Source organism: Liolophura sinensis, chromosome 13, assembly GCF_032854445.1.
Source record: "Liolophura sinensis isolate JHLJ2023 chromosome 13, CUHK_Ljap_v2, whole genome shotgun sequence".
NCBI lineage: Eukaryota > Metazoa > Mollusca > Polyplacophora > Chitonida > Chitonidae > Liolophura > Liolophura sinensis.
The window spans coordinates 7224655-7252638 of record NC_088307.1 but is presented as its reverse complement, the minus strand read 5'-3'; the positions used below and the strand labels follow the sequence as shown (position 1 = coordinate 7252638).

Below are 27984 nucleotides of genomic sequence, written 5' to 3'. Positions count from 1 at the left end.
GACCCACAGCCACATCTACACCTTTGAGGGCTGAAAACTTATCTGAGGGTCAAGGGCAAAAAGAAAAAACAATGCCTGCTACTGTCCGAGGCAGTTGATTGTGAAAATCTCATTAGTGGAACTAGCCAAAGTTTACCTGTGACCAGGTGAGCATTACCTGTGCACCTTAATGAGGTACCTGTAACACCTGTGATAACCATCTTGATGAAGGACTCACATTTTTTTCACCTCGAACAGAAGACTATCTGTGATATTGCTCCACTGTAGGTAGTCAGCTTTGATCTCCTCCAGTGAAGGTGCCTCTGTAAGGAACGCCCCGTAATTTGTATCATCCTCTTTGGTCGTTTCCTGTACCCCATGTTCCCCAGCCTCCGTGAGGACATAAAACGTCGTGCCCTTAGATGTGGACAGTATCTCACTCACGATCATCGGCAGGGAGGGGCTGCCTTTCACCTGCAATTATAGGAGTTACCGGTAAGAGATGCTTGGTTTTTATATGTAAAGCAAGAGTATGCAAACAGGGTTGGGGTAGTGGCTCAGAACAGTCCAGTATTATAAAGAGTTACTAAAGGTAGGTGCCTGGGAGAACAGCTAACTGTCTGTACTGTTGTTTGAACAAATATCACCTATAATAATACATGTAGTTATATGTATTTTTAACATCAAGGCAATCAAATCAAACACACTTTTAAAAATTTATAACACTTCTTAATTAAGGCATTTTTTGGCCTTTGGTTCAGTTTTGGCACACTCTGTAGATGTGAAACTGCCAGCATGTGATCTCGGTGTATGTAATCAAGACTGGGGCTAAGTATCAAAACTTTTAGTTTTATGTAGATTGGACTGGGTGGCAACCACCTGTGGGTATTAAAATTGTCTTTACATCCCCCTCAGCCCTGCCATGAAAATCATCTGACAGTTTTAACAAATCCATAAAACATACCTTATGTGGAGTGACTGTACAATGTCATTCTCTGCATGACAGAATTACCACTTTTTCTCTCACACCAAACCCTAAAATTTACCTATGCAGAGGGATGTACCGTCGAAAAAAATTCAGAATTTTTGAGTTGGTTGACCAAGATAAAACATGAGTAGGCTCGTAACTAAACCTCATGGGTCTATATTTTCTGAAAAATGTTTCGCCCGATGAGACACAAATAAGGCAGCGCAAGGATTCCCACATTGGTGGATTGTACATAGAAACAATACAAAAATATGCAATTTATAAGTCTAGTAAACCAAATACTATCTTCCTTTCCATCCATAATGTTTTATAAAGTATGATCGTAATTCCCAATGACCTGTACAGCAGAAGTGATGTTGCATGTTAGTCGGCATAATTACATCGCAATACCGTATCTGACATTTCAAGTAAGCTTAACATCTCCCGTTGTGTAGACAACAAGGAGAGGTAAATGACTACAAAAAATCAAGCTTTCTAAATACTGTCACTTGAGTGAATTGATGGTCGAAAGTAAACCCTGGATAAAACTGAACATTCGATTGTTCACTCAAAGTCAGATACATGTCAGTAGACATCTTGGAGTGTCAAATTTGTGTACATGACGTCTAAAACAACAGCACAATGTTTTCGATGTTGGTAGTATGTCCCTTTAAAGTGAAAGACAGCACCTGGCTGATGTTTATGTCCATTGAAAGACTACCGTTCAAAGCATCATAAACTGACATTAAATATTTTTTAGATTTTTTCAACCCACTGAAAGTTTAGTGAAACTTCGTCTTGACATAGCTTCAGTGCATCTCCGTTATCGACAGCAAGGTGACATCACGTTTACTCTAGCTGTCTAACGTCAAAGTTATTTTCCGCATTATATAGTCAAAGCAGTAGACTAAGGCAGATAAAGGTTGTGGACTTCAGCGATTAAGTGATAAACGTTTTTCGCGGAAACTGGACATACTGGAAGGATATTTCTTCCACTGCTTGCATACTGCCTGTTGATACAGTAAGCCTGATATATCATTTACAGTTTAAGTAACCTGCAGACGCGCTGCCATGGGGATACTGGATCAGGTCGTAGCCTTCGGAGGGGTTGTGCTGGTGTTCCGGACCATTATCAAATATTTACAAAATAACAAGAGGATTGTTGTACAATAAGATTCATGTGACAAAATGATGTCTCATGTAGTAGTTCAGCGTTATCATATTTCACTTCATGGAGTGAATGAGCAAAGGCTACGTCACAGCTTAGGCTGCGCAGTCTAATGGCAACGTGTTTGATTAGATACAATTCTCAAGATGTCAAGACACGATTCACACCAGCCATTTGTACAGTGATGACATTTTGTTCCTCATGTTATTCCGGGAAATCTCATTAAAATAATAAGGCCAGGTTTTAGCCAGGTGCTGTCAGGTCCTGTAATACAGAATGTAGCAATAACTGCGTTATGAATGAGTGGCTATTTTATTCATACACATAAAAGCTACATGTGGTGCAATTTTAATTTTGTGTTCAAATTTTGTTCAACAGCCATATACTGCCCTCACCTAACCCATGGTTCTGGTGCAGTATATACATAAACATCTAGCAGAGGCAACCTTAATGACAGGCCCACAATCCAGTCTTCAGTGATACACAAACAGTACCTCTGGACCAGTGAAGTCCCATATTTGACTCTAGCCATGGCCAGTTTGTCTGTACTGGCCTACATGTGCGTCGTTTTGCTCTGAATAATTATACTTACTGGCTGCATGCATTTTTAATATCCTAATTAAAGCTTTCCTATTTTATCTTATTACCATATGTCTATCAGCAACTTGATGGAAAATAGTGATTGGATTTAAGGTTATGAATGGGCAGGACATATGAACCCCCATGTAGTTGTGAAGTTTTATTGTTTGATCATCAGGAGTTCTCAAAAGGGAACAGAAAACAGTAGCTGAAGAAAATGATTTGCCTTTACTAAAACCATGTATGCTAGTACATGAAGTGTCAAACCTTAAACTTCAACGACAGCCAAAATGTGACAGGTATATTTTAATTATAATAACGCCTATGTTTTAACTGTGAGGTCAGATATGTTTCAATAAGGGTGAAAAATTTCATTTTACTCATGACAGGTATAATTTAGACGTGTTTTGATATGGCTGTCATACTGGCGATATGACTGTCATACGGGTGATATAGCTCTGATACTGGTGATACGTCAATCATACTGGTGATGTGGCTGTCATACTGGTGATATGGCTGTGATACTGGTGATATGGCCGTGATACTGATGATATGGCTGTCATACTGGTGATTTGACTGTCATACTGGCAATATGGCTGTGATACTGGTGATATGGCTGTGATACTGGTGATATAGCTGTCATATTGGCGATATGGCTGTTATATGCACACTCATAGCATTTTTCTTTCAGGCGTGGAAGTATGTTCACCTTTTCTCATTCAAATGATTTGTATGTATAAGAAAAGTGTCCATATACACTTCATAAGCATTTCCTGAATCGTCCATACCTGTGATATTACCTGGACTGTATCTGTCTGTTTTACGAACGACCCACATATGGAAAAGTATATACCAAACCACCCCGGCCCACTCTAACCTAAAACTAGTACCCTCATGCCCTGAGAGAATACGACTGCATGCATCGGTGTGTTTTAACAGCAACATAATCACTGCCTGCCTCAGGGCCTTCACATGTTCATTTGAATATTCTGTCTATGGCTATGGATTCTTTAATTGTCTCCAGATATACCCATCCAAAGAAAAAACAGAAACCATACAACAGAAAAGAGAGACAATGGATAAGCATTAACAGAACTTCTTTAGCAGGTATTTGTGTGAAGGGTTTGGAGGGAGTAAGAAATAGTGTTTAATAAGGTTATCCTCAAAAAAATAAATAAATAAATAAAATAAGAGAAAAAATAACCATTCACAAAAAAGTGTTTCAAGGTTAGCAGAACATCAAAAAACAAAAACACAAAAAAGCCATATCAAAATAAATCGTCAAAATAACTTATTATCTCAACAGCAAAAAAAAAAAAGGGGGGGGGGGGGGGGTGGGGGGCTGGCCCTTAATGATGTTGTTAGTTCACTGTGATAAGCAATGAAGTACATCAGCCTGCTTGACCTCATTTTCATGTTGTTTCATAATTAGACAATGGACAATAGGCCAGGCCTCGGGAGCACGTAGCGATCTTAGACTTAAGTTAATCACTTTAAAATTGTTATTTCTGATGTAACAAGGTTAAAATATTGCTTCGGAGTAAGTTATAGTTCAATGAATTTCAACTAAAATAATTGAATTTAAACCTGATTTAATGATTAAAAGTTTGGCTTATGTCTAAGATCGCTTTAAGATCCCTGGGTTTGTATCACGTTGATTTCCTTGTCATCATAAACCTTGTCGTCGTAAAAGGCATACAGAATCAACACTGATTGGCTGCAAGGACTTTTTAAATTGAAGCTATATACTGTTGTGATCATAATTTAATTTACGTGTACCAGTACCTTAAATTATCACTTATGTTGCATGTATTTTAGGATGGTTAAGCCAGCTATCTTTCAAAGCACCAAACTATTACCAGATTTAATTCTTTTCCATTTCACACCGACACCAATGTGTGAGCAAATCTACAGACATACTTGTATACACTGATATGCATTTATTTACCTGACAAGGTAAGACCTGGTAATGGAAAACTGAAATTCCAACTGCTATAGTTCTGTCTTCACAAACAAAATACATTTCAGGTATTCAGAACTCTGAAGCCCAAGGACCCCCCCTTCTAAGGTTTTATACCATGTTTTACATTCTACATGTATATTAAATGTAAACTGCTTTTGTGGAAAGCCTCTTTGATTACATACGCATGTGTTTATTTTTTGTTATTTCTTTTCCCGCTACTGTAATTCTGCAACCTTTTCGCATGTTTGCAAGGTGTTTATTCAAACATAGCCTGGAGGCATTATTCTGTGTTGACTGATAAAACCATAATATTTGTGAAGCTCCGAAACTGGCCAATCCAACAAATCTAGTTCAGTCTCTAAAATCAAATCAAAAATAAAGCTGCTCTTTCATGTGAAAAAGTTAAGGAATTAGGGTATGAAGATTCTCCAATCTTTATTTATTCATTAATTTTCTCTCACATATGTAACTATATGGACTGTTATGACTTGAACAAAGACACCATTATTATTACATGTATTATGTAACCATGCCCTCTATGTTCTCATTCACATACATGTATAGGTACAGGGGTTGCATAACCTACTTCTGGTAGCCATATTGGAGTACTGTGGCTATAGCAACCCATGTTAACAGGACTCCAATATGGCTACCTGGCTATTGTTCTGCCAAAGTGATGACGTCACGTGCAACTCCTCTGTAATGTAGTGTATACTATAGTATACACAATTCTGCTTAATATATGAGTAATGGCAACACCAACCACAGCACTTAGAGCTCCTGGTGTGTTTGGGTATCCCCACCCATAGGTCAAACAAATGGTTTTTTGCTTCAGACCTTGTCTACCATGGCTGACTTTCCGATATGAAAAGAGAGCTATTTATAAGCTATATGACGGTTACTAATAACGCGACATCAGTTCTATTTAGCTTCCACCCAGCAGTTCTGATGTCACATTACAGACATTTACTCCCACATCTTAGCTTGCTTTGCCCTGACCAAACCAAGCCCTCCAGTCTGTTCAGCCAATGGTAGGCCCTGGGCTAAGTCACCTGACCATGACATACTTATTACCAAACCCACACACAGGCAAATCTCAGCATGCCATGGCAGGCAGACAACAGTGTTCATAAAGTTTAGAGGAGCCAGGCCTTTAGAAAACTGGTTTTATTTGTATGCATATTTACACACAGAGATATTCCAGAGTGCAGTCAAAGGACTGAAGATATATATATATATATAGCTTTATTTTCTGAGGGTGATGGTCAGAAGGCTTAGATTACTTGAACCATAAACACTCTGAAAATCTGTTTCATATTACATCATATTACAGAAGTATGCCGACGGCTAAAAATTGAATAAAATTAATGGTAACTAAGACACCCAAAATGCTATAAATACTCAGTAAAAAGGTTTTGATATTTGTATGTCATATTTATATGTTATATATGTATGTATAGACTTACCAATAAATATCAATTAAGTCAATGGCTTATAAATGCAGGTCAAAGGGCTTGTTTTACCACAAATGCATGGAAACACACATTGTATAATAATACCTAAATAAATGATCACTTCACTTAAAGTGCTGCTTTAGTCCTAGGAGAAGCCACATGGAAACATTAAAATGGTATGAAGGATACCCTAGGGAACAGAGCTAACACCAAGGTTCAAAAAGATTTGCGACGAATAACACTAACTCATATAAGTGAAAAATCCTCAAAAACAAAATCTTGGGCAGTTTCCGTAAAATTTTCCTTCCTGATTTGTGATTTGATAATGTTCCATATGTGACGACGAGTCAAGTAAATGTGACGTCGAGTAAGGCAGTTACACTGGCATGACATCATGCGCGTTGGAAAGTGCATCAGGCATGGGTGATGCCAAGTGTTCTTGCATGACATCACCAGGCAGCGAAATTTGGCCTGCCGGCGAAACCCAGAAATCGGTTACGTCTTTTCCGCCTCGCCTAACCGATCATTCGGTTACGCCACGTATGTTTATCAACCCGATCGGTTACGCTAATTGTTTACGTGGTTTATGTTTCAGGCATCATTCTGGATCATTAATAAAAGTATTCAGCTCAATGTTACGTTTGTTTTTCTTTTCTATATCTAGCAGCTCATACCTTAAGGTTGGTGAACAAAAGAAAGAGAAATTTTACACTCACACGGTGTTTCAACGTTGTGTGTTGCCTGGTTGGTATTTGACTCCTGTGGCACATTTTTACGTGAAATTCCGTTATACAGGCTTATATGTGAAAAGATAAGTCAAAATAAATAATTTGAGTATTATCTCAAAGCCTGTAAAGCATATATGAATGATTACATTTCCATGTGACCAGCACAGGCAGCTGGCTGTGGCTGACCGCATACTGGCCGCGTTGTGATTATGAAAGCTGTTCAGTCCAGTTTATCTGTAGTTACCTAATGCACACTGACTCTAAGGACGTTCTCGTTGGACAGTTGGCCTAACCGATTTTCCGGTTAGCCAAATTGAACCGCACGTAACCGTTGCGCGACCGATGGTTTCGTTCGCGCCAAATTTCGCTGCCTGCATCACACAAGGCAAAATTGGAAACGGGAGAAAACTTTTGTTTGTGTACTATCCTCCAAAACTATTGATGGCGGTTTTAATACACTGTTATTTTTCAAGAATTTAGGAAAGCAATTCCGACTATCTTAGTCCTCAGCATTTAACCTTCCTTTTCAGTCATTCAGGTCTTGACACTGTAGTAGCTCTTTAACATTTGAACTGTCAGTATCAACCATGAAAACCACAGTTGGTAGAGCATCCGCTTCGGGACCGGTAGATCCAGGATCAATCCTTGGTCGAGTCACACCTAAGACTTTAAAAGAGGAAGTTGTAACTTCCTCGCTTGGCGTTCAGCATGAAGGGGATAGTGCAACGACTGGTTGACCCGTATCAGTATAATGGCTCGGGCGGGGCGGCTTACTTGCCTTCGGTAAGTCGTCTCAGTGATGCAGCACTAAATAAAAGAGCGGTGGAAATCCGTCCTGCAACAAGGAGGCACATTACACGTGCATGCACCCTAATGATTCCTTCGTCGTCATATGACTGAAAAATTGTTGAGTACGACGTTAAACCCCAAGCACTCACTCACTCACTCAACCATGAAAACTGTCAGTATCAATCATGAAAACTGTCAGTATCAACCATGAGGAGATAACTCATGACTTAATAAATGTCTCGGTATTCTAAACCAAATGCACATGTATCTACCAGACAAAAAGGAGTTGTATACATGACTGTAATGGTAATGTGAGTTAATCCTCAATATTTTGAACCACATGCATTCATAAAACACAGAGATTTGATATGTAACTTTACCAGGTCTTTTGTTGACCTAAATTTTGGTTTTAAAATAGGCTTTCTGAATTTATACTATTTCTAACTCATATAAAGAAACTGTTCAATATCTGCGTTATGATGGTACACCATTGTTCAAAGTACATTAAGGGAAAGCCATTTAGAATCTGCTGTGTGGCTTTATATTTAGTATTATCTGTCTTGGGTCTTTGGACCATTTACGGTACATATCACAAGGAATGGGGGTATATACTGTACTGTAAAAAAAGCTTGCGACCCAATTATATGTCTTGGGACTTGATACTATTTTCAGTACACTGCAAAAACAACGGAATACAGTGCACTAAAAGACAGTTGAGACCTAATTATTACTTGGGACTTTACATTATTTACCTTACATATCACAGGAATGGAGACATACTGCAGTAAAAGATGGAGACAACTATCTGTCTTGGGGCTTTACACTATTTACGGTATATATAAAACAATGGGGATATAATGCACTTAACACACTAAAAGGAGAATGAAACCTAATTATCTCTGAACTGGAACATTCCACTATTTACGGTAATATCAAAAGAATGGCTCCATAAGAGTGCCTCACCTCCTGGTTTCAGTCAGCAAGCATCAGGTGTAACATTAAATAGGGAGTGTAAAACTGTCCAGTCCCAAGTAGCAGGGGAAGGTGGGGGAAGGTGGGGGAAGGTGGGGGTGGGGGGGGCTATTGATCTATTGAGGGCCTGTCAGGCAGTGAAGCAGAGCGAGGAGCTCTGCCCACATTACCATGTGAAAGACAGGTGGGCTGAGTGACTAAGATAGTTGTGAAGCACAGAGTTCTCCTTGCCCCAGTGCTGTCTCCTATCTCTCTTACACCCTGTGGTGTGTGCACCTTAGGAAAACGAGCCTTATAGACCATGACACCCTGGTACTTGTCTATAACCTCAAACCGTAGACACACAGGTAAATTTCCTCTGCCTGGATTAGCATGATTATTATGGTTAACTGGCTAAACCTGTCTACCGGCATGTGTTCTGTAGGGTAACAGAGGAATTGCAGGAAGGCTTGTAGCAAACCACTGTCAGGTGTGCCTTGGGTCTTGCCTTTTGTAGATACCAGACTAACGAGCAAAGGCCTTGGTTGGGTTTACCTTACAAGAACAGGTACGTACGCATAGTTAATGCCACCGGTAACACTGGTAAATAGGTGGGTGATTATATAACCATTACGAGGATGTATAGTTATGTGCTTAATTCATAGTTCCGAGCACCCGGGTTCTCGCAGGGAGCAGGAGATGATAAATAACATGGAGCTAAATAGGGAAAATGCTGATTTTTGCCAAATGCTAAAGTTTAGAGTTCTACAGGACATAGAAACTACTGTATCTGAAGGCTAGATACATCCTGATTACTTTTTCCAGAAAGAAAGAAAAATATTTTTTGCTACATCATACATGTACCATATATGGGAATTAAATACAATATAACTGGATACTGACAGAAGCTATATCTAGCTGATAGAGTAGACTACCTGAAGGAAATGTCCCTAACTGAAGGATATAACTAAAGACATTCTTGAGTGAGAACAGCTTTCCCATATGTGTCACAGGAAATCTGGGCATGTGTTTAGAAAATAAACAGGGATATGCTACCCATGTTTTTATCAATGTGTTGCGTGTACAAACACATCAAGGTAAAAGGTTTTCGGCCAATATTTAATATAAAACTCGGAAACAGATGGTCACAGCAAACAAGGTCAAATCCTTGATTTACAATGCTATACTCATGATACCAAAGATAAGCTTTAATATACATACAAATGAATTGAAGTTCCTTTTTAATGCTTACATAAACCTGTAGTTTAGCCAACTTGGCTACAAGTGCTCAAGAGGTAAAGAGTGTTTACAAAGAAATGGCTGGATGGACAGTACTATGGTTAGATGGAAATAATTACTTTTCTTTTCCTATCACAGTTTTGTTAAAAATTCATAACACCAAAAGACTGATGCTTTTAAAATCATCTCTAGATAAACTGTCTATACCTCCATGCTTCTTTACGCCCCCACTGCCCCCTCCACCCACCTCCCTTGCACAATTTGATTATACCACAAAAGTGTCACCTTCTGCCCCTGTAGAGCTTCAGCAGACTGTGAACTTCTCCTGTGACCCTTACCCCTCACAGGCCAGCCTTAGGAGCCATTCATTACCTCACAGGTCAGTTGAGAAAAGGCTCTTGTGAGGCTTGGACAATGATGATAGAACTTTTCCCAACATGACCTTTTATACCTTGCCAAATCGTTGAATGACAATAATGCAAAATGTGCATGCATCATACTGTGACTGGGTGACTATCTAAACTGTGATAATGGTATGTGGACATGCACTGAGTACTGTCAAGACACCTGTGAAACTCTTGCACTGTATATACACTGTTAATTAAGACTCTTTATAAGGTTCTGGGGGCCTATTCCACAATGACAATTTTGACAAATTGAGTAAAAATTTTAAATCTTACAATAGAAAGTTAATATTTTTGGATCTTTGGTATTAAAATTGTGAACATGTGACAGCTACATGTATAACGTTATGTTAAAAGAGCTCTAATTCGGCCTAATAAGCTATGTTATTAAAAATCAAAACTTGCTTTGTGGAATCGGCCCCATGTCAACACAAGGTCATCTCAACCTGACCTCTGACCTTAGTAGCTGGCTGTAATAACTGGACAAACCGGGTTTACTATGCATAATGATGACATATACAGCTTTTCACAGCAGTTTAGCTGTAAGCCCCTAATTGCAAGTTTTTACCCAACAATTCTGTTATTCCATTTTTTTTTTACTTTGTAACACTTTTTCTTTCAGCTGAATGTTAATTTGAAAACTGTAAAGATGGATTTTTACTTGCAGTTCATAATAATACTCCAGATTTAACCAAAGCTATTCTTGTGGATTGAAACTTTTAATGCAGTAAATTTGTTTTAGTGTTTAAAAATTGCATTTTTAAAACTGTCAGTTTTCATATCAAAATGTTAATTGGGAGGCTGCATATTTTTTAATTCCATGAGGTGGCGCTATTATGAATCAGAACCTTGAGCAATTGTTATGACAAAATGGATTGTAGCGCAACTTCCACAAAGTTACATTGTATCAGTTTCTATTATAATGACGTACTTTGAGTCGACGTCATCATGACGAGCTGGGAAAGGAATGCTTGACGTCCATATAATGACGTCAAGGTTCCGCCGCTGAGCATTATACAGGTTCTCATTAAGGACATTCTATGAACTGTTTGACCACTTTATTTATTTATTGGATTGGTGTTTTATGCCGTACTCAAGAACATTTGACTTATATGACCGCGGCCAGCATTATGGTGGGAGGAAACTGGGCAGTGCCCGGGGGAAACCCACAATCATCTGCTGGCTGCTGACAGATGTTCCCACTTAAGGTGTTTGACCAATTAGAATTTCATGCTTAATTACTGAAGCTCTGGAGCCCGTTCACAAAACTATTTTCTTCCTAATGCAAATGAGCTTTGCTTCTTAAGCAACATAATGATCTTACTTGAACACTGTTTTTAAGCAGGGGGCCTCCGTGGCTCAGTCGGTTAGCGCACTAGTGCAGCGCAATGACCCTGGAGTCTCTCACCAATGCGGTCACTGTGAGTTCAAGTCCAGCTCATGCTGGCTTCCTCTCCAGCCGTAAGTGGGAAGGTCTTCAGCAACCTGCGGATGGTCGTGAGTTTCCCCCGGGCTCTGCCCGGTTTCCTCCCACCATAATGCTGGCTGCCGTCGTATAAGTGAAATATTCTTGAGTATGGCGTAAAACACCGATCAAATAAATAAATAAATAAATTTTTAAGCAGCAACTTAACCAATTTACCGAACTCAGTAAGAAGTTTTGTGAAGCTGGCCCTGGATCATAAAATATGAAGTAAATACACTGCTGTATTCCAGCCAACTATTCATTTTCAAAAGTTCATTTCTCATGCAAGGTGTGAAAAAGCATATATACATGTTCCACTATATACATGGGAGAGAACTGATTTAACATTGCAAACAAATGCTGCCTGGTTGTATGATGCACAATGATTTTTAAGGTGTAGAAATAATTACTTTTCTTTCTTTTCCTATCACGTCTTTGTTTAAATTTCATGATGTCACTTGTATTCATGTGTCAGATTAATTCTTGCCTGGAAAAAAAAAAAAAAAAACAATCAAAAGAAACACTGAGCCGAACCTGAAGCTTGATGGATTGGGAACCAGATTGGCATCACATCCTGTGATAATTAACTGACTACCGAGTCTTTGATGAATTGAGGTGGGGAAGAAGTTAGAATAGCTTACCTTTCAGCCCACCTGGGATTCACCTGCTCTAAGGTTATTAAATATTCATCACTAGGTATTTCCTATCCAATCCTTAAATTTAAGGGTCAGATAAGGATCAATGTGACATTAACTTAGATGCACTTAAGTATTAATTACAGTGAAAAAAAGAAGGGAAAAATTCTTTTCCAGGCCATGCAAACTCGATCTGTACAAAATCTGGAGCCGTTTTTGGCATATTAAATTAGTAAATCTATTTTCTTTCAGCAAATGTTCAGTTCTTACATTATGTTAGATAAAAATCAATGTGAATTTGTCACACTGAAAATGTTAATAAAAAAAAAAAGAAAACCAACAAAAAAATGAAAAACATTCTTTTCTTTTTCCAGACAGCTGGGACAAGCATGCAGAACAAGAAAATGATTTGTTTGTGTCACTAAAGATGAACGCTTCATAAAACAGAGCAAATTATTTCTCTACAACCCATAGTCCTCTCAGAATGTTTCAAATTCTTGGTCGCAGTGGTTGTTCAAGAAAAGTTTGAAGGCTTAGGGTAAATGTCAAGCTGTGGTTGTGCATAACTAGACTTACTTCAGTTATAGGTATATTTTAAGCCCACAACACACGACAGCACAAAGATCAAAATTGAAAGCCAGCCTCAAACCTCGAAGAAATGAATTAACGCCACAGAAAGCGCGCGCTGTTCCACATGATATTATGTAAATATCCTCCTGAGCAGACCAATAAGTATTCCATGGCTTCACATAAATGTAAATTATAAGGGCTATAGGATCAAGAGTGAACTTGCACAATTGGAACATTTTGTGGTCCATGTACATATAGCTATGATCTAGGCCAGCATGCAATGAATGGACAATTTTAATGTCGCAGAAATCTATAACACAACAGAACAACAGGAACCTGTTTTCTAGTGCATGTGTATTCCAGACCATTGAATATGTACAAAATCCAATCTGATTGTACAGCTATTACTGGTAAAACTAGCTTCAAAAAACAGTATAGCTCTGAGAGTCAAATAAGCAATACATGTGAATCTTTTATGATCGAACTCATACACACATTCATACAAACATTTCTTGATCTATTGGTTTACCATACATTTCTGGGTTTATACATGTATATATTTACATGTAGGTATAATTAAAGTACATGTGCTGTCTTACTGATGACCATGCTTGATAAAATGATTTAAAATGATTAAAAAAGAAAATATAATTTGTTTTCTTTTTGGCTCGATTTGCTGAAATTTGATGCTGATCTAGGAGGTCATGGGTTCAAATCCAGGCCTTGCTGAACAACAACACAATGGATGGTATATAACAGAGACTATAGTATGTACACTGTAATATCAGTACAGAGTACACCATAATTATTCAGCATTTCCAACCACCTCTGCAACAAATATTCTGAAACATCCTGGGCAACTCTGCAGAGCAGAGAAATAATCTGGACAGTTTTATGAAGCTTGAGAAAAAGTTGAGAAAAAAAGTTCAGAAGTTGAAACGGTTGAAGATTTACAGTGTGTTAAGTGGGCATGGGGAGTTTCTGAGAGTTATTACTGTTAATGGGAAAGCTGTAAATGATTGATGGGTGCATGGGGAAAGTGTGCAGGCCTTGATTGTTACCATGCTGTTACCAGCATGCTTGAAAAATGTAAATAGGTGTGAAAACCATGGAACCCATCATGACTATACATGTACAACCATCCTGTTACCATCAGGATATACTGCCTGAAATAACAAATCAATAGACAGAACTGCTACAACTAGAAGATATTCTTTACAACTCAGGTGTACAATGTGTCCATATAAACTGTGCTGAAGTTAGGCTTGTCAAAATACAACTTAAGAAGCAATAGTAGTAGTAGGCTTTAACAAACCACCACATCACACTCTTTGCTGTTTGTTTTACATTTTCAGACCCTTTTCCTTTCTTTCATACATTTAAGTTCTTAAATACTATGCCTATGTTATTGTCCTGTGATATGTTAGCAAGTGACACATTTTGCCCATCAGGAAGTTCTGGTTGTTTTGTCTATCAGATCCATGTGATAAAACTCGGAGGAAACAGACACATCATGTCACAAGATTGACACCTGTAAATGACCAGTCTTTGATCACGCATGCACATCAGTACACCTGAGGATGGGGGTAGTTCTCAGGTGTAAATATATCACTGGACATTGAATTGTAGTGTGTATACAATGTATATCTACCTTAATGTACAGCACATTGTCCTTAAAAAGATCACTGTTAATAATACAAAGTATTAATTTTCTTTTTTGGGCTATAAAAGGTGTAGACAAGTCAAAGTATCAAAATTATCACAGAAATTTAACAAAATTTTACAATGTATGTCTACCTAAATGTACAGCACAGCGTCCTTAAAAAGATCACTGTTAACAATACAAAGTACTAATTTTCTTTTTTTGGGCTGCAAAGGGGTAGACAAGCCAAAGTATCAAAATTATCACACATTTCATGTTTTTTTTATTACTGTAGTTTCAGTTAATTAAAGAATTAATTATAGTGATCAATTATTTTTTAAAAAAGGCCTAAATAAACTGGAACTAGGAAAATGTGGTCACATTTCTGACATATATATCAGTTAGACCATCCCTGAAGGAACGTGTGCAGCACTACCTATTACAGTGCAATCACTTTATAAATGTATACTACATGACTCTATACCAAAACAAACATGGTAATATAAAAAGTACTTTATACTATATATTTAATCCACATGTCTTAATACTTTAGTAGTGGTTAATGTACAAACCACACAACTGAATGCGTGACTGTTTTCGTGTACTACGACACCACAAACATAACCTCAGGAAGCATATGGACAAACCACAGTGTAAACACAGAACGCATTGTTAAGACAACAGAGCTGAAGAGTAATAGATTCGTATTAGGATCGCTTTTAACGAACACATAATCTTAACAACGTGCAATCCAGCTGATGCTGAAAGAACAAGCAAATGCCTGGGGCAGGGTGAGTGAATTCAACAGAGAATGCGCTCCACAGTTAATTGGCAATTGCTTCAGGTGTGGGTTCACTTCTGGTCTTGGATAATGGCTTTGCAGATTCCTACATTCTCAGGGTTTGTGAGGCCTTGGTAACAATAAGCAGTCCACGACACTCGTGTGACCATTTATGCAGTCTTAACTTTCGCTGGAGATCACACACTGATCATTCAAAAATATGGTGTAGACATTTGTATGCCACACTAAAAAATATATACATAACTTGTGATAGGTAACATTTTCTACAGCCTTCCCATTTAAAGATTAGTAGCTATACTATATGATGTGGGATCTACTTGATAATGGTCTATTTGCTAGCTCGTACAACATTCTGTATTTCATGTATGCCATTATACATGTATCTGAATGTTGACCTGTTGCTAACGTGGGCTTTTTTTGTTTTGCTTACAGTATATATGTCACTTGTAGTACACACATACACCTGTATGCCACCTGAATGAGGGGACAAGGTGTGGTCAGGTTAAACCTTTAGACAACTATACCTAACAACAGGTGTATAGCCTACAATATAGACCTACCTGGCCTTCAGTTACCATCAGCTAATATATTTTTTTAATCCACCTGGGCATTTAGTAACTGGGTTGATCTGAACCCAGTAAGGGTCTTCACTAACAATCGAGGCATGAACTTTCGCATCGATCAAACAAATTCACCTCCTGAAATACAGCTATTCATTATACAGATGTTAAATAAGGTAGAAGTATTTGAGACATCAGCATTTGGGATTGTGGGCGTATGTAATTGTAATAATATGACAGAGACAAATGCCTGTGTTCATGCTTCACATCACCCTTGGGGCTTCATTAATACCATTCACATACGTCAAACACATGAGTACAGATGCACTTTTAATTAAGAAATGTATGAACACAAGTATTGTTTGATACTTCCAGGGTACTGAAGTATGGCAATTACTTACATGATACTTACATGACATATGTAATTACTTATATGATACTTACATGACATACGTAACTACTTACATGATACTTACATGATATATGTAATTGCTTACATGCTACACACAGTTAAAAAGAGGCAAATAAATGTCATAAACTATATTACTTCAGATGCTGAAACTTACACCTTTTCATCAGGATATTGTCCTACCTTGCAAACAAACATCAAAACACTTTTCTTAATTAGATCAACAAAACGCAGATTAAATCAATTCAGATCATTTACCATACTGTAATCAGAAACAGCCAAAGAGTAGTGGCCTTTTCTTCGAGCAGTTTTAGTGTCATTATGTACAATTCTACAAGCTTTTGTGTGTACCTAGACTTTGAACCATTTTTGCATACGACAAAAAAGTCTGGCAAAAAAATGACAGAGAAGTTGATGATCAGGTTTTGTGCAGCTAAGTATGATAGCCAAGCTGTTGATCTTACTGACGTAAGCTTATAATGACAAGAACATAAAACTGGCTTGTAAAGGTTCGGTTATAATTGTTGACACTACAACACAAGGTTATCTGTTGTACACTCTAAAAAACAAGGCTGTCAAACATCGCAAGTGCAGCTCTTTACATACATGTAAAAAGTAAATAATTTAGTGGCACATTAAGGTATAAGATGTTGTATGCATTTTGATTTTGGCATGCCCACAGCATAATACATATCAATTTTCAGACTCCAGGGTGACTGGTTCAAAACCTGCTCTGGTTTCATTAAAATTCTTAGCAAAAGAGTCAGCGTGCTTTATTTTGAATATGTAATCCCAAAGAACACTATCACTACTTATTAACATGGCATCCACCAACCTGGTATAAAAAACATTATTCAAACTTAAATTGGAGTTGAATAAAAAAATTATGTTAATGATTAAGATCTAAGTTTTTTGACAATACTACACTTAAGGCAAGTAATTTGATGTTTGAGGATAAGTTTTTCTTTTTCGTTCTTTTCACTAACAAGATAACATACAAAGAAACTGTAATTAGGTTAATATCTTTCAGCATTCATGTATAAATTTATAAGAAATTAATACTGACAAAAGCACAAAGTATTGTTTCTAGTCATCTTGATCTAATAAAATTTTCGCAGTGACATCTTACAATAACAAATGTATAGAATGTTCATGATTCAGGCATTCAGTCTTGATAAGTTTTAAACTTAAAATTCATTTCCAAATTCTTCAACTATAATGTGCAAGTACATGTAACTTAACCATATTTATGTTCAATAAATGAATTATGTTGGCTTAACCAGGTCAAACATTAGAGATACATGTAGATGAAAAATCAGTTTGTTACTGCAGTAGGAGTTTACATTGTATTTGACCTAACATTTCATCAATAACCAAGTTTAATCATTTCACCTGATTCTGAGGGTTCTATTGATTTTAGGAAGGTGTTTTGAAGGTAGGGTGACATATGCTATCCTACTGGGTAAATGTGAGTTACACCTCCAAATGCAATGTTTTTGAGAGCTTTAGCCCTCAAAAAATGAACATTTGAGAACATTTTTGGGTGAAGACGCATACAATAATCTGTCATTCATCCCATGTCAGCTGTCTTTAATTACTACTGTCTGTACCACAGAGCCCTACCTGGTGTGGATGTGTCAATGTCCCTTTGTTTTAAACTCCTCACAATAAAAAAAATGAATTTGCCGAGTTCATTAAGGTTATCAATGATAACATCTGATGCAGGTATGAAGTTCTAAGATAGCAGACATATGTGGTAAGAAACAGCTCTAAATAATTTAGACAGCTGTGAAAAAAATCATATTTGCAGGTGTATTTGTCTGACATTCAAAGCAGATATGACGGTAAAGAAGTCGCAGATGTCATGCTTTGTTGTACCTCAGTTTGCATATTTTAATTAGCAATAGATTATTACACAAAACTTCACTTGTAACAAATAGAAGTCTTAATAACCTTGTGCAATTGTGTCTGTACTGTTTTTTTTTGTTGTTGTTGTTTTTTTTGTTTTTTGGGGGGATCAAGAGCAAAATGCAATGCATCTGTTGCAAAAGACTAAGTGTTAATTAACAACAATTTATGCAGATGAGAATTTAATTAATATTACCAGATTATCAGATACATCTATATCAATGACCGGTCAAACTTCCTTACATCTCACTCTGAATGACACTTGTGTGGTCTCCTGTATGACGTAACACCAGCTGTATGTAAAAAGCTGTAGTTTTGCTATATGTTTTTTGTCAATATCTGTAAACAGGATATTTTGTAATCAAGGTGTGTTCAGAGACAGGTGTAAGTAACCCCTCAACAAAGCCACCATTTGTTCCTCACATTATAGGGGTATTAATTAAAACATTCACAAACACTATATGCTTTATTATCTTTCTGCACATAATTAAAATGATACTGGTTCTTAAACAAAACTGCTTAATACAAAAAAAAAAAAAAAAAAAAAGAAAGAAATCTACACATTTTGTTGACAGAAAAGCCTAAGAGGTACTCCATAATATACCCTTGTTCTACACACAATCTGTACTAAATCCTCAACACATCTGACCAGTAAAGTACGACAATACCATAAAATATGCAATTTGAGAACGCAATTCTTAAGATTTTTAAGACTGAAATAAATCGTTCTGACCGATCGACACTTCACAGAAATCATGAAATATAGACCTGAGATCAGATGAGATTGCTCCAATATATAAAACCATTTAAAAACAAATCTAATTAAATTGAGGACAATCTTTTGTGTACTTAATTGCTTCACAAAAATATGCCGGTGAATTCAGCTTCTTTTCTTCTATCTGACAGGCTTTTCAGTGGTAATTACATGCTTTATAGGGGAGATAGTTTGATTGAAGAGGCTTTACAGCCTGCCCGACTCACTTTTGAGATTGGCTAACAGATAGTCTGACATATAATACTGATTTATAGTTATATTATACACCTTATTACCATCACAAAATCAGCTGCAAGCTTAACTTTGTTTTTCAAAAATCCCAGCTACAACAGAATCTGCAGAACTTCACAAACACCACTGTTGCTTACATCATGGCCATACCTTGTTATTTTATACATCTATACTGTCCTCACATAAGCTAAAGAAAAAGAAAAAGAAAAAGAAAAAGAAAAAAAAAAAAAAAAAAAAAAACACTTCAGAAGCAGTGCATGTACTGCTTTTCCTTTGGTATAATTGTTTTTGCTTTTTTATTGCTTGCAAAAAAAAAATAGACTTGGTGAATTCATATGAATAGGATTTGTAAAATTTTTCAGGAGACATTTAATTGTAAGTCTGGCTCAAAGAGAATTATCGCAGCAGAACAAAATGTTGTTGCAGGGCCATCATAAAAAAGCATGTCTTTATTTTTATGTCACACTGACCTTCAATAAACATGCACAGATACGAGTGGGGAAGAAAGGAGAAATGGAAATAAATACCAAAAAAAACCAATTAATTGAGGCCTAAAAACAAAGAGCAAATGAACCTGTGTTCAGTCTGTAATTCCTTTTTGTACATCCCAAACAGAGATGTAATTTACATACAAATCTGAAATGTCTGGATGCAGACACTGGATAAACACTGATTCCAGACAGATGTACTACGGCATAAAACATCGATCGTCAAACAAATAAATACACAGATGTATTCAAATCTGTGAAAAAAAAAAACTGCCAGCCTTTATTCCTACACACATAAAGGGGGAAAATTAACATTTTCAAACAAGATCGATGTAGGAAAGACTTCACAGAAAAGTAGGCCAACTTTAAATAAATTTGCGAAATACAAAGAATCGATAGAAAGTTCACTATCTTTTCCCATTTATAACACAATGTATCTGCTTATAGCCCACACATATGTGTACATTCACACATACACATTTTGAGCACACAGAGTGTATGTTTATATATCTCTATCAGCAGAAGGCATGTACAATTAAGCCTTTCATATTATGAGCAACTTTGAGGACTATAACACAAACTATTTATCATTCTCTGTACCCTATACTTAACATTTTGTGTACTCCAAACTGAAAACAATATTAACAGTACAGCAACCACTTTGCATTTTCAAATGGCATGATATGAAAATCGCAAAAACTTGCAGCATGCAGGGCTGACACTTTCTGCTGAAATGTACTAGGCCTTAATCGTAACTGAGAGGAAATCTAGTTCACATCAGGCAAATACATTAAGACATTTGACCCTATTGTCAATTCACTTAACATCTGTTACTGTTTTTATTTATTTTTTTTTTTCTGAGTTCAAGTGTTTCTGGCTTTCTTTGTACATGTATGAAGATAATGTTAAGAGAAGAATGCCTTTGTCTGTATCTCTTAATGATGTCACAGACACGGGCCTGTTGGCGGCTAGATGATCTGTGAGTTGAGAGGCGCATCTACAGCCCACTTGATCGTGTAAGCTAACTTATCACCTCTGTTATCTGAGCTGGCGATGAGCCCAATACAGACAAGACATATGAGAAAACATTTTCACTGCTTAAGCTGTCTAACATGTTTCCCTGTCTCTTCTGACTTCAGACGAGTGCCAAGGACACTGAGGAACGGCTGTTGGACAGGAAACAGACTTTCCAGGTATATACTTGTGTGAGAAACTGACCAAACAATGCTGCTCTAAAATTAATTACCTTGATGTCCAGACAATTAGTTTCCTGTCAGTGAACACAGGTTGGATAGGGTGTGGATTATTCTGTACATGTACTAGGCAAGTGTATGTGCTACTGAAGCCTGCGAGTTTTACAGCCAGGAAAAAGCTCCGAAACCATTCATTAGAAAATCGTCCAGGACTATTCCATGTTGAACATCAAAAGACAAAAGTATAAAAACATTTCTGAAATATTTTCTGTGAGTATGAAGTTATGAAAGAGAATTTTTGTCAGTGCTAAAAGATAAGGCTTCAATTTCATTGGATTAGATGTCGTAATAATTTCTAACCTAACCACACCTGGGATTTTGATTACCAAGAGGCAAGGTGTTGTATTGGACTGTTGGCAGGATTAAGTCTTCTGCAAGATTAGGTGAAGAAATAAACCACCAAACCTTAAGTATCAATGCTGATGCAGGATTACAACAGCACATGCCTAGGTCTGATCTGAGCAACTGTTTTTCTAGCTGTACTAGCTTTCACAGATCTCCTGACTGCTAGGGGATTTAATTTCCTTCAGGGTTTTGGATTACCTTGGTGCTTTGGATTTAATCAGTGAGCAAACTATTGCAGCACAACAACTGTCCTTGCGTGCAGGAAGTCACAGATCTTTCTGCAGGGCCAAACAGGATTTTCCAGGGGGAGATTTTCAAGGGTTTATACTGTAGGGCCACTGGATTTTACCTGAAGGCACAACAGGTAGTTGGATTATAATTATTCTTTGAGGTGTGAATGGCTCTCAGCACAGGTGCCAGTTCAGTGTGATGTAGACAGTCAAGAGAAAGAGATCAATTCACTTGTTTATAATTTGTCGGTATAAACTTTACCTGATCGTGAAATCTGCCAAAATGTCAGCCGTGGAGCATCTGGTAATCAACCTAGAACATGACATAGATGAGCAGTATCAGTACCAGCCGGGTGAGATTGTTCGCGGGCAAATATCCCTGCGGCTCTTGCGCCCATCCCGCATCAAGAACATCTTGCTGCAAATCAGAGGGGAAGGCGTGGCAGCCTGGGAAGATCAGCATTCTGGTCAGCGATATCAAGCCTCGGAAACTTACATCAATGCCTCCAAATCTGTGATAGATGTTGGACCGGGCAGCCCGCTGAGCTTGCCCGACGGTCACCACGAGTTCCCATTTGAGTATTTCCTCCCTGAAAACCTTCCTTCGTCATATATCGGCAAATTTGGCAGCGTGACCTACGTCCTCAAGGCCACAGTCCAAGGTGAGAAGGTAATAGACAATAACTTGACCTCTGAACCTTTCCTTCTGCTACGGCAGTCACTGTTGTCAGAGTCCACGCGACAACCTGTCGAGATCATGCAACAAAAGCGAATCTATGGCACGTGTTCCTTTGGGAAGGTCAAGGCCGTTGTTAGTGTGAACAAAACCGGTGTTGTCCCTGGTGAGGATTTGTTCATTGCGGCTCAAATTGCTAACCGATGTCCTAAAACCATCACGGCTGTTCAAGCATCTCTGATCATGCATAGCACATTCACTGCCAAAAACTCCACCAACAGTTTCCAGCAAATCGTCAACAGACGCAGAGATGAGGTGGACCTTGGTGAGGGTCAAGGTCGTCGATGGCAGAATGTTCGCTTAACAATCCCACCGTACATCCCAGAAACAAAACTGGAATTCTGTGACATCATAGACATCACCTACCTGTTCCAGTTTAGAGTGGAAATATCTGGCGGCAAAGACCTCCGCCTAGAAATACCTGTGGTCGTTGGCGCGTCGTCTCTCAAAAACCGCAAAGTGTTGGCGATGAACGGCAACGGGAAGCATATCAACAGTCAGTGGGCAACCGTGGGGCGGGACATGCCGCACAGTGACCTCACCATGTTGGCCATGGAGACTAAGGCCCAGGATGACAACGACAACCATACATGGCATCACGGGACGCTTGTGCCAGAGATGAGGGCCGGTGGACCTGTCAACAACCCCATCTTTGGACGAGGGGACAGTTTTATGCGTGCCACAGAAAACAAACCCATCGTAACACAGCGCGAACCCACGCCTGATAGACAGGATTATCCAGAGGAGATTATAGAAAACACCAGATTATAGTGAACGGTGTAACACACCTAGGAACCACACACTATTACAGCTTAGCACTGTGGCATAGTCCATAGACATGTAGACTCTTGCACTTACATTCTCTATCTTCATGTACTAACTGTGAAGCCATTACAGGAAAATGTGGATTTTCATCTGATTTACCATTATTCTGATTAGTACCTCAGGAAATAAAAGCAGATGGACTGGATACGAACGGTTCATCGTGTGAGTTGTTTTTGTTTTGTTTTTTTTTCAAACTCCTGATCCTACTGACTGGAAATGTTTAGCATTTTTCTCAACGGATTTTCATGCAGAAAACAACAAAAGTGTACCAGATGATTTCATGCACATGTATGCTACAAGCAGAAAGTATTCGAGAACAACTTTGGATGAGGTCATAACAGAAGGTGCAGTAACCCATTCTAATTCAGTGGCTTACTGGAAGTGTTTGAGAACAAATAAATCCAACAATGAATTCTGTGTGTCGGTTAGAGGCTACATGCATAAAGTGGAGGCCACAGAACAGCTTTATGTACAGATGAACCAGAAAGATTTTATCACTCCATTTGCCCTGGACAAATTATTGGGATTCATTACGTCACATGGATTGTGCAAATATCTAACCTTAAGAGGACTACATGCCTATACAAATGGAATAAGGTATTATTAAGACTGCTGTGCTATTATACTAGAACATGTACATGATGGATATACCTGTATGTGCCCTTCACGTAAACTGACTGAAATATATGTCAAGTTTTAACAGTGATGTTTTTAATTATTTTAAGACCAGTAACATTACTTTAAATGGTATTATGACTTTTTTAATATAAATATTATCAGCGTTTTACTACACAGAGTATATATTTGTGAATACATCATAAAGATGTGTTTTAATTATTGACTGTATTATTTACCTGTAATTTCATGGGATTTTTCAAAAGACAGTTGCCCTGCTTTACAAACTTTAGTGTAGAAGGGGGAGCAGTAAAAAAAAACACCATACATTACATATGATTTGATTAAACAGTTATTCACATGAAATTTTATTTGAGTTTTCATGTAGTACCGCAGGGCGATTCACTGATGAAAAACTCCATACAATTCTTGATAGCTTACAGCAGCAGTATGCGTGTTTGTTATGTGTAGACCACACAAGGGTGTCAACCATTCATATCTGACACCTTTGTCCTTGTTATGTTATTTCCTACATACATGTATATATTTTAAGTGTTAATATCCTGATGTTTTAATCACACCAGTATATGGCATTCGTATACATATAATTTGTGATATGGTACGTATTAAATCCATCTTTATAATTCAGCATGTTGTTCTGTAATATAACATTTATGATACACTCTATCATTCTAAAGTCATCTTGTCTACAAAATAGCTTAACAATGGTCAAAGTGGCCAGTACACACACAATCATTTTAAAGAAATACTAAAATATGAAGTAAGGTTTATCATACAGACAACTGAAAACTGTAAAAATACTTTCATTTTGTTTTTTCCCCTTTTTTTTGAGAGTGTTGAAAGGCATTCAAATATTTGAATAGTATGGTGGGTTTATGAACCAATCTAACGGTATCTAGGAACTCTGACGTCACATCACCATTTTTTCCTGATGTTCACCACACGAAAGGAATTTTTGGGAACATTATTTCAGTAATCTTCAGTAATGGCATAAAATAGCTTTGAACACCTTTCTTTAATTTGATTTCTTGTTTATTAAAATCAGTGCTTGTTTAGTACCGTTAAAATTAAAATTTGGAATATCTGCACAGTATGATGTGTAATTAAGACAAATTCTACCATGATTTGAACTTCTGGGACCGTGTGTACAGTAATCTACAAGACATCAGAAAAATGTTCATGTGTTTAAAAAAAGTCAAAAGAATTGGCCATAGGTGAAAACCCCAACACCCGGCCACTGGTGAAAATCCTAACATCTGTCCATTGGTGAGAATCCCAACACCTGGCTATTGGTGAGAAACCAAACATCTGGCCATTGGTGTAAATGCCAACACCTGGCCATTTGTGAGAATCCCAACATTTGGTCGTTGGTAAAAAGTGCACCACATGGCCATTGGTGAGAAACCCACCATGTGGCTGTTGGTGAGAAACCCAAAATCTGGCAATAAGTGAGAGACCCAAAATCTGTCAATTAGTGAAAGACCAAAAATCTGGCAATTAGTGAGAATCCTAACACCTTGTCGCTAGTGAAAATCACAACATCTAGTCACTGGTCAGAAACCCAACACCTGGCCAATCAGGTGAGAATCTCAACACGAGGCCATTGGTGAGAAACTGGGCACTGCTGAAAATCCCAGCACCTAGCCATTGGTGAGATTCCCAACACCTGGCCATTGGTGAGATTCCCAACACCTGGCCATTGCTGAAAATCGCAACATCTTACTATTGGTAAACATCCCAACAGCTTGATGTTGTGGTTAACTGACATTAAAAACAATAAAAAGTTAACAGAAATTCAGGACAAAAAAAAAACTTAACTCATCCAGTCACTGAATCAACAACATCCTTCGAATTCTACAAAAATTCTCAATGTTTCTGCCTCAACATCAATGCTCAACAACTAGTGTTCATCTTAAACTTAACCCTGGGCTGAACCAACTGAATTACTGGAGAAACGGGATACAACATAGCCTACATTTAACACAAACACACAAGAGAAGAAAGGGGCATTTTATACACACATCCAGTTGTTAATGACAGGAATTCCACTATGTTTAGAGACTGGTAAAAAGTCTCCAGTATTTCCATAGGTATTTATTAATAGGCACCTTGCATGTATTGTTTAATTTCAAATTCAACACTAAGGCTACAGTACACACCTATAAAATAAACAAGTGCATTGTTGCTTTGTAAGATGGATTAACGTATTTTCCCTAAAAATTTGCTGTTGAATCAATTTCTACAGCTAAATAAAGGCTATAAAGCTTTACCTCTGGTGTTGTTTTTTTCTTTCCTGCTTTTATCACATTATCTTCCAAACAAACCACAAAATCAAAACAACAGCCCCAAATCACGCAGAATGACTTTTTAGGACAAATACAGTAGTCTCTCATCACAGTGGAATATTGGAAATCGCCAGGGTTATTTTGTCAATAATTTCAGCCCCCTGTCTGTACAATGTACAAAATCCATCTATCATGGATTTCCATGCAAAAACTCCCTCAACACAAAGACACAGTGACCATTAAGTATGAAGGGACAAGGATTTCCACTTAAGCATGTGATCAGGACTTTTAGCGTGTAAACATTTAAGCTGCGCGCCTAAATATAGTGTACACCTGAGGCATATACCGAGGCGTAACATCCACATAAATACGCAGGCTAACAATAACCCAGCCTTATCTACAGATTTTACACACATTTGAAGCTAATCTATCTATACTTTTATTCTGGCGTTTCCTATTCACTTCCAAAAACCAGTTTCAGATGCTCATACTTTCAAGGTTAAAAATTTTGATTCTGATTTGTCTTTTAGAACTGCCAAGTTAATATGATGATGTCTTTTAGCTTTTACATCCTAATTCTTGGTAATGGAATTTAGTCTGCAGCCAGAGAGTTTGATTTAGAATTTGAGATGATATAAAACAAAATCACACTGAGTAGGGAGGCAAACTTTGCGATCAGCACTTTACAGTGTGTTTTTTTTAGCAGTCTATCATGAGCTTGACAAAGGCGTCCTCAGCTATGAAATCTAGATTCTTTATAAAATGAAGATGTTGCCATTATAATTCAAAAAGTCGTCTTACCTATTATCTAACCATCTAAAATCCATCAAGCAAGACAAATTGGTATGTTTCCTCCAAAATGCCTCCATAAACACAAAGAGTTAAAATATTCTTTGATAAAAGACATGGTATACTTCAAACCAAAAACTGATGCTGAATGGTTTCAAGGCATGACATCGAATATCAAAATTAACTCATGATCACTACATTTTAAAGCTATTAGCATTTTTTACAAGATTTTTTACTTCAATTTTACAAGATTAAACTTCAATACCATTACATTATCTCATCAAACCATTTCTGGGATTTTATTTCAACAGGCATCATGAACAATCAGCTTGTGTTAATCATGTCTGGCTTTAACAACTCAATAATCCCTCCCCCTTGCCCCAATTCCCCATCTACACAAAGCTCCTATTCCCCCACACATGTGGAGGCATGATACTAACAATATCCCGGGTCCACCCCACCCACCACAGGAGGCCTGATCCAAGTCCTATAGTTCGATTGTCTGCCCATATTAGTGGTGCAACTCATAACATAACAGTTTTAACATGTATACAAGTGTTTAATAGGTATTAGGCTGGACATATATGTTAACAAAGCCTACAGAAGCTCTAAACAAAAATTATCTGATTACCACAAATCCCCTAATAATACATGCACACCCATACACTGACAAGGGACACACAGGAATTTTTTGTATATATATATATATATATATATATATATATATATATATATATATATATATATATACACACACACACACACACACATATATATATATATATATATATATACACACACACACACACACACATACACACACGTACACACAGTGTATATACATGTATATACATGAGCAAACCTAAAACACCTTTACTGTTAGTATCCTTAATCTCACTTATTTAACAGACACATAACAAAGCTTGTACCACTGTTGGCCTAAAGCACATCTGACTCACACAATACCTGATTACCATAAATCTCCCAATAATACAAGCACACCATAACAGTGACTAAATCTATATCTTACATATGAGGCTATCACAGCTTTACAATCAGCATCACTAGTCTCACTACTTTACTAGACACATGTAAGCCTGATGAACTGTTTTTTTTTTATTATTATTATGATTATTCTATATAGCATCTCATCATTTACAACAATACCTTGATTACCAT

At 37.5% G+C, this 27984-nt stretch overlaps 2 protein-coding genes across 5 annotated transcripts in view; one reads left to right on the top strand and one right to left on the bottom strand.

Moving 5' to 3' along the window:
- The window catches only part of LOC135480787 (coiled-coil domain-containing protein 180-like), a 65779-nt gene that overhangs the window by 19560 nt on the left and 18235 nt on the right, over nucleotides 1-27984 (bottom strand). The window contains exon 17 of the mRNA XM_064760711.1: nucleotides 229-453. Within this exon, the coding sequence (XP_064616781.1) occupies nucleotides 229-453 (225 nt within the window). The remainder of the gene's footprint in view (nucleotides 1-228; nucleotides 454-27984) is intronic.
- Nucleotides 74-25998, top strand: LOC135480789 (arrestin domain-containing protein 2-like). Of its 4 annotated transcripts, XM_064760715.1 has the most exons (3): nucleotides 409-474; nucleotides 9096-9146; nucleotides 20846-25998. In XM_064760715.1, exon 3 carries the CDS (start codon nucleotides 21818-21820, stop codon nucleotides 23039-23041), a length of 1224 nt encoding a protein of 407 aa, XP_064616785.1. In that variant the 5' UTR covers nucleotides 409-474; nucleotides 9096-9146; nucleotides 20846-21817; the 3' UTR covers nucleotides 23042-25998. The 4 variants fall into 4 exon arrangements, with proteins under 4 accessions (XP_064616787.1, XP_064616786.1, XP_064616785.1 ...); XM_064760717.1 differs by lacking the exons at nucleotides 409-474; nucleotides 9096-9146 and adding an exon at nucleotides 74-146; XM_064760716.1 differs by lacking the exon at nucleotides 9096-9146 and having other exon boundaries at nucleotides 381-474.

Coding starts and splice junctions, on each gene's coding strand:
- LOC135480789 (XM_064760717.1), top strand. CDS start 21,818: ATGTCAGCCGTGGAGCATCTGGTAATCAACCTAGAACATGACATAGAT.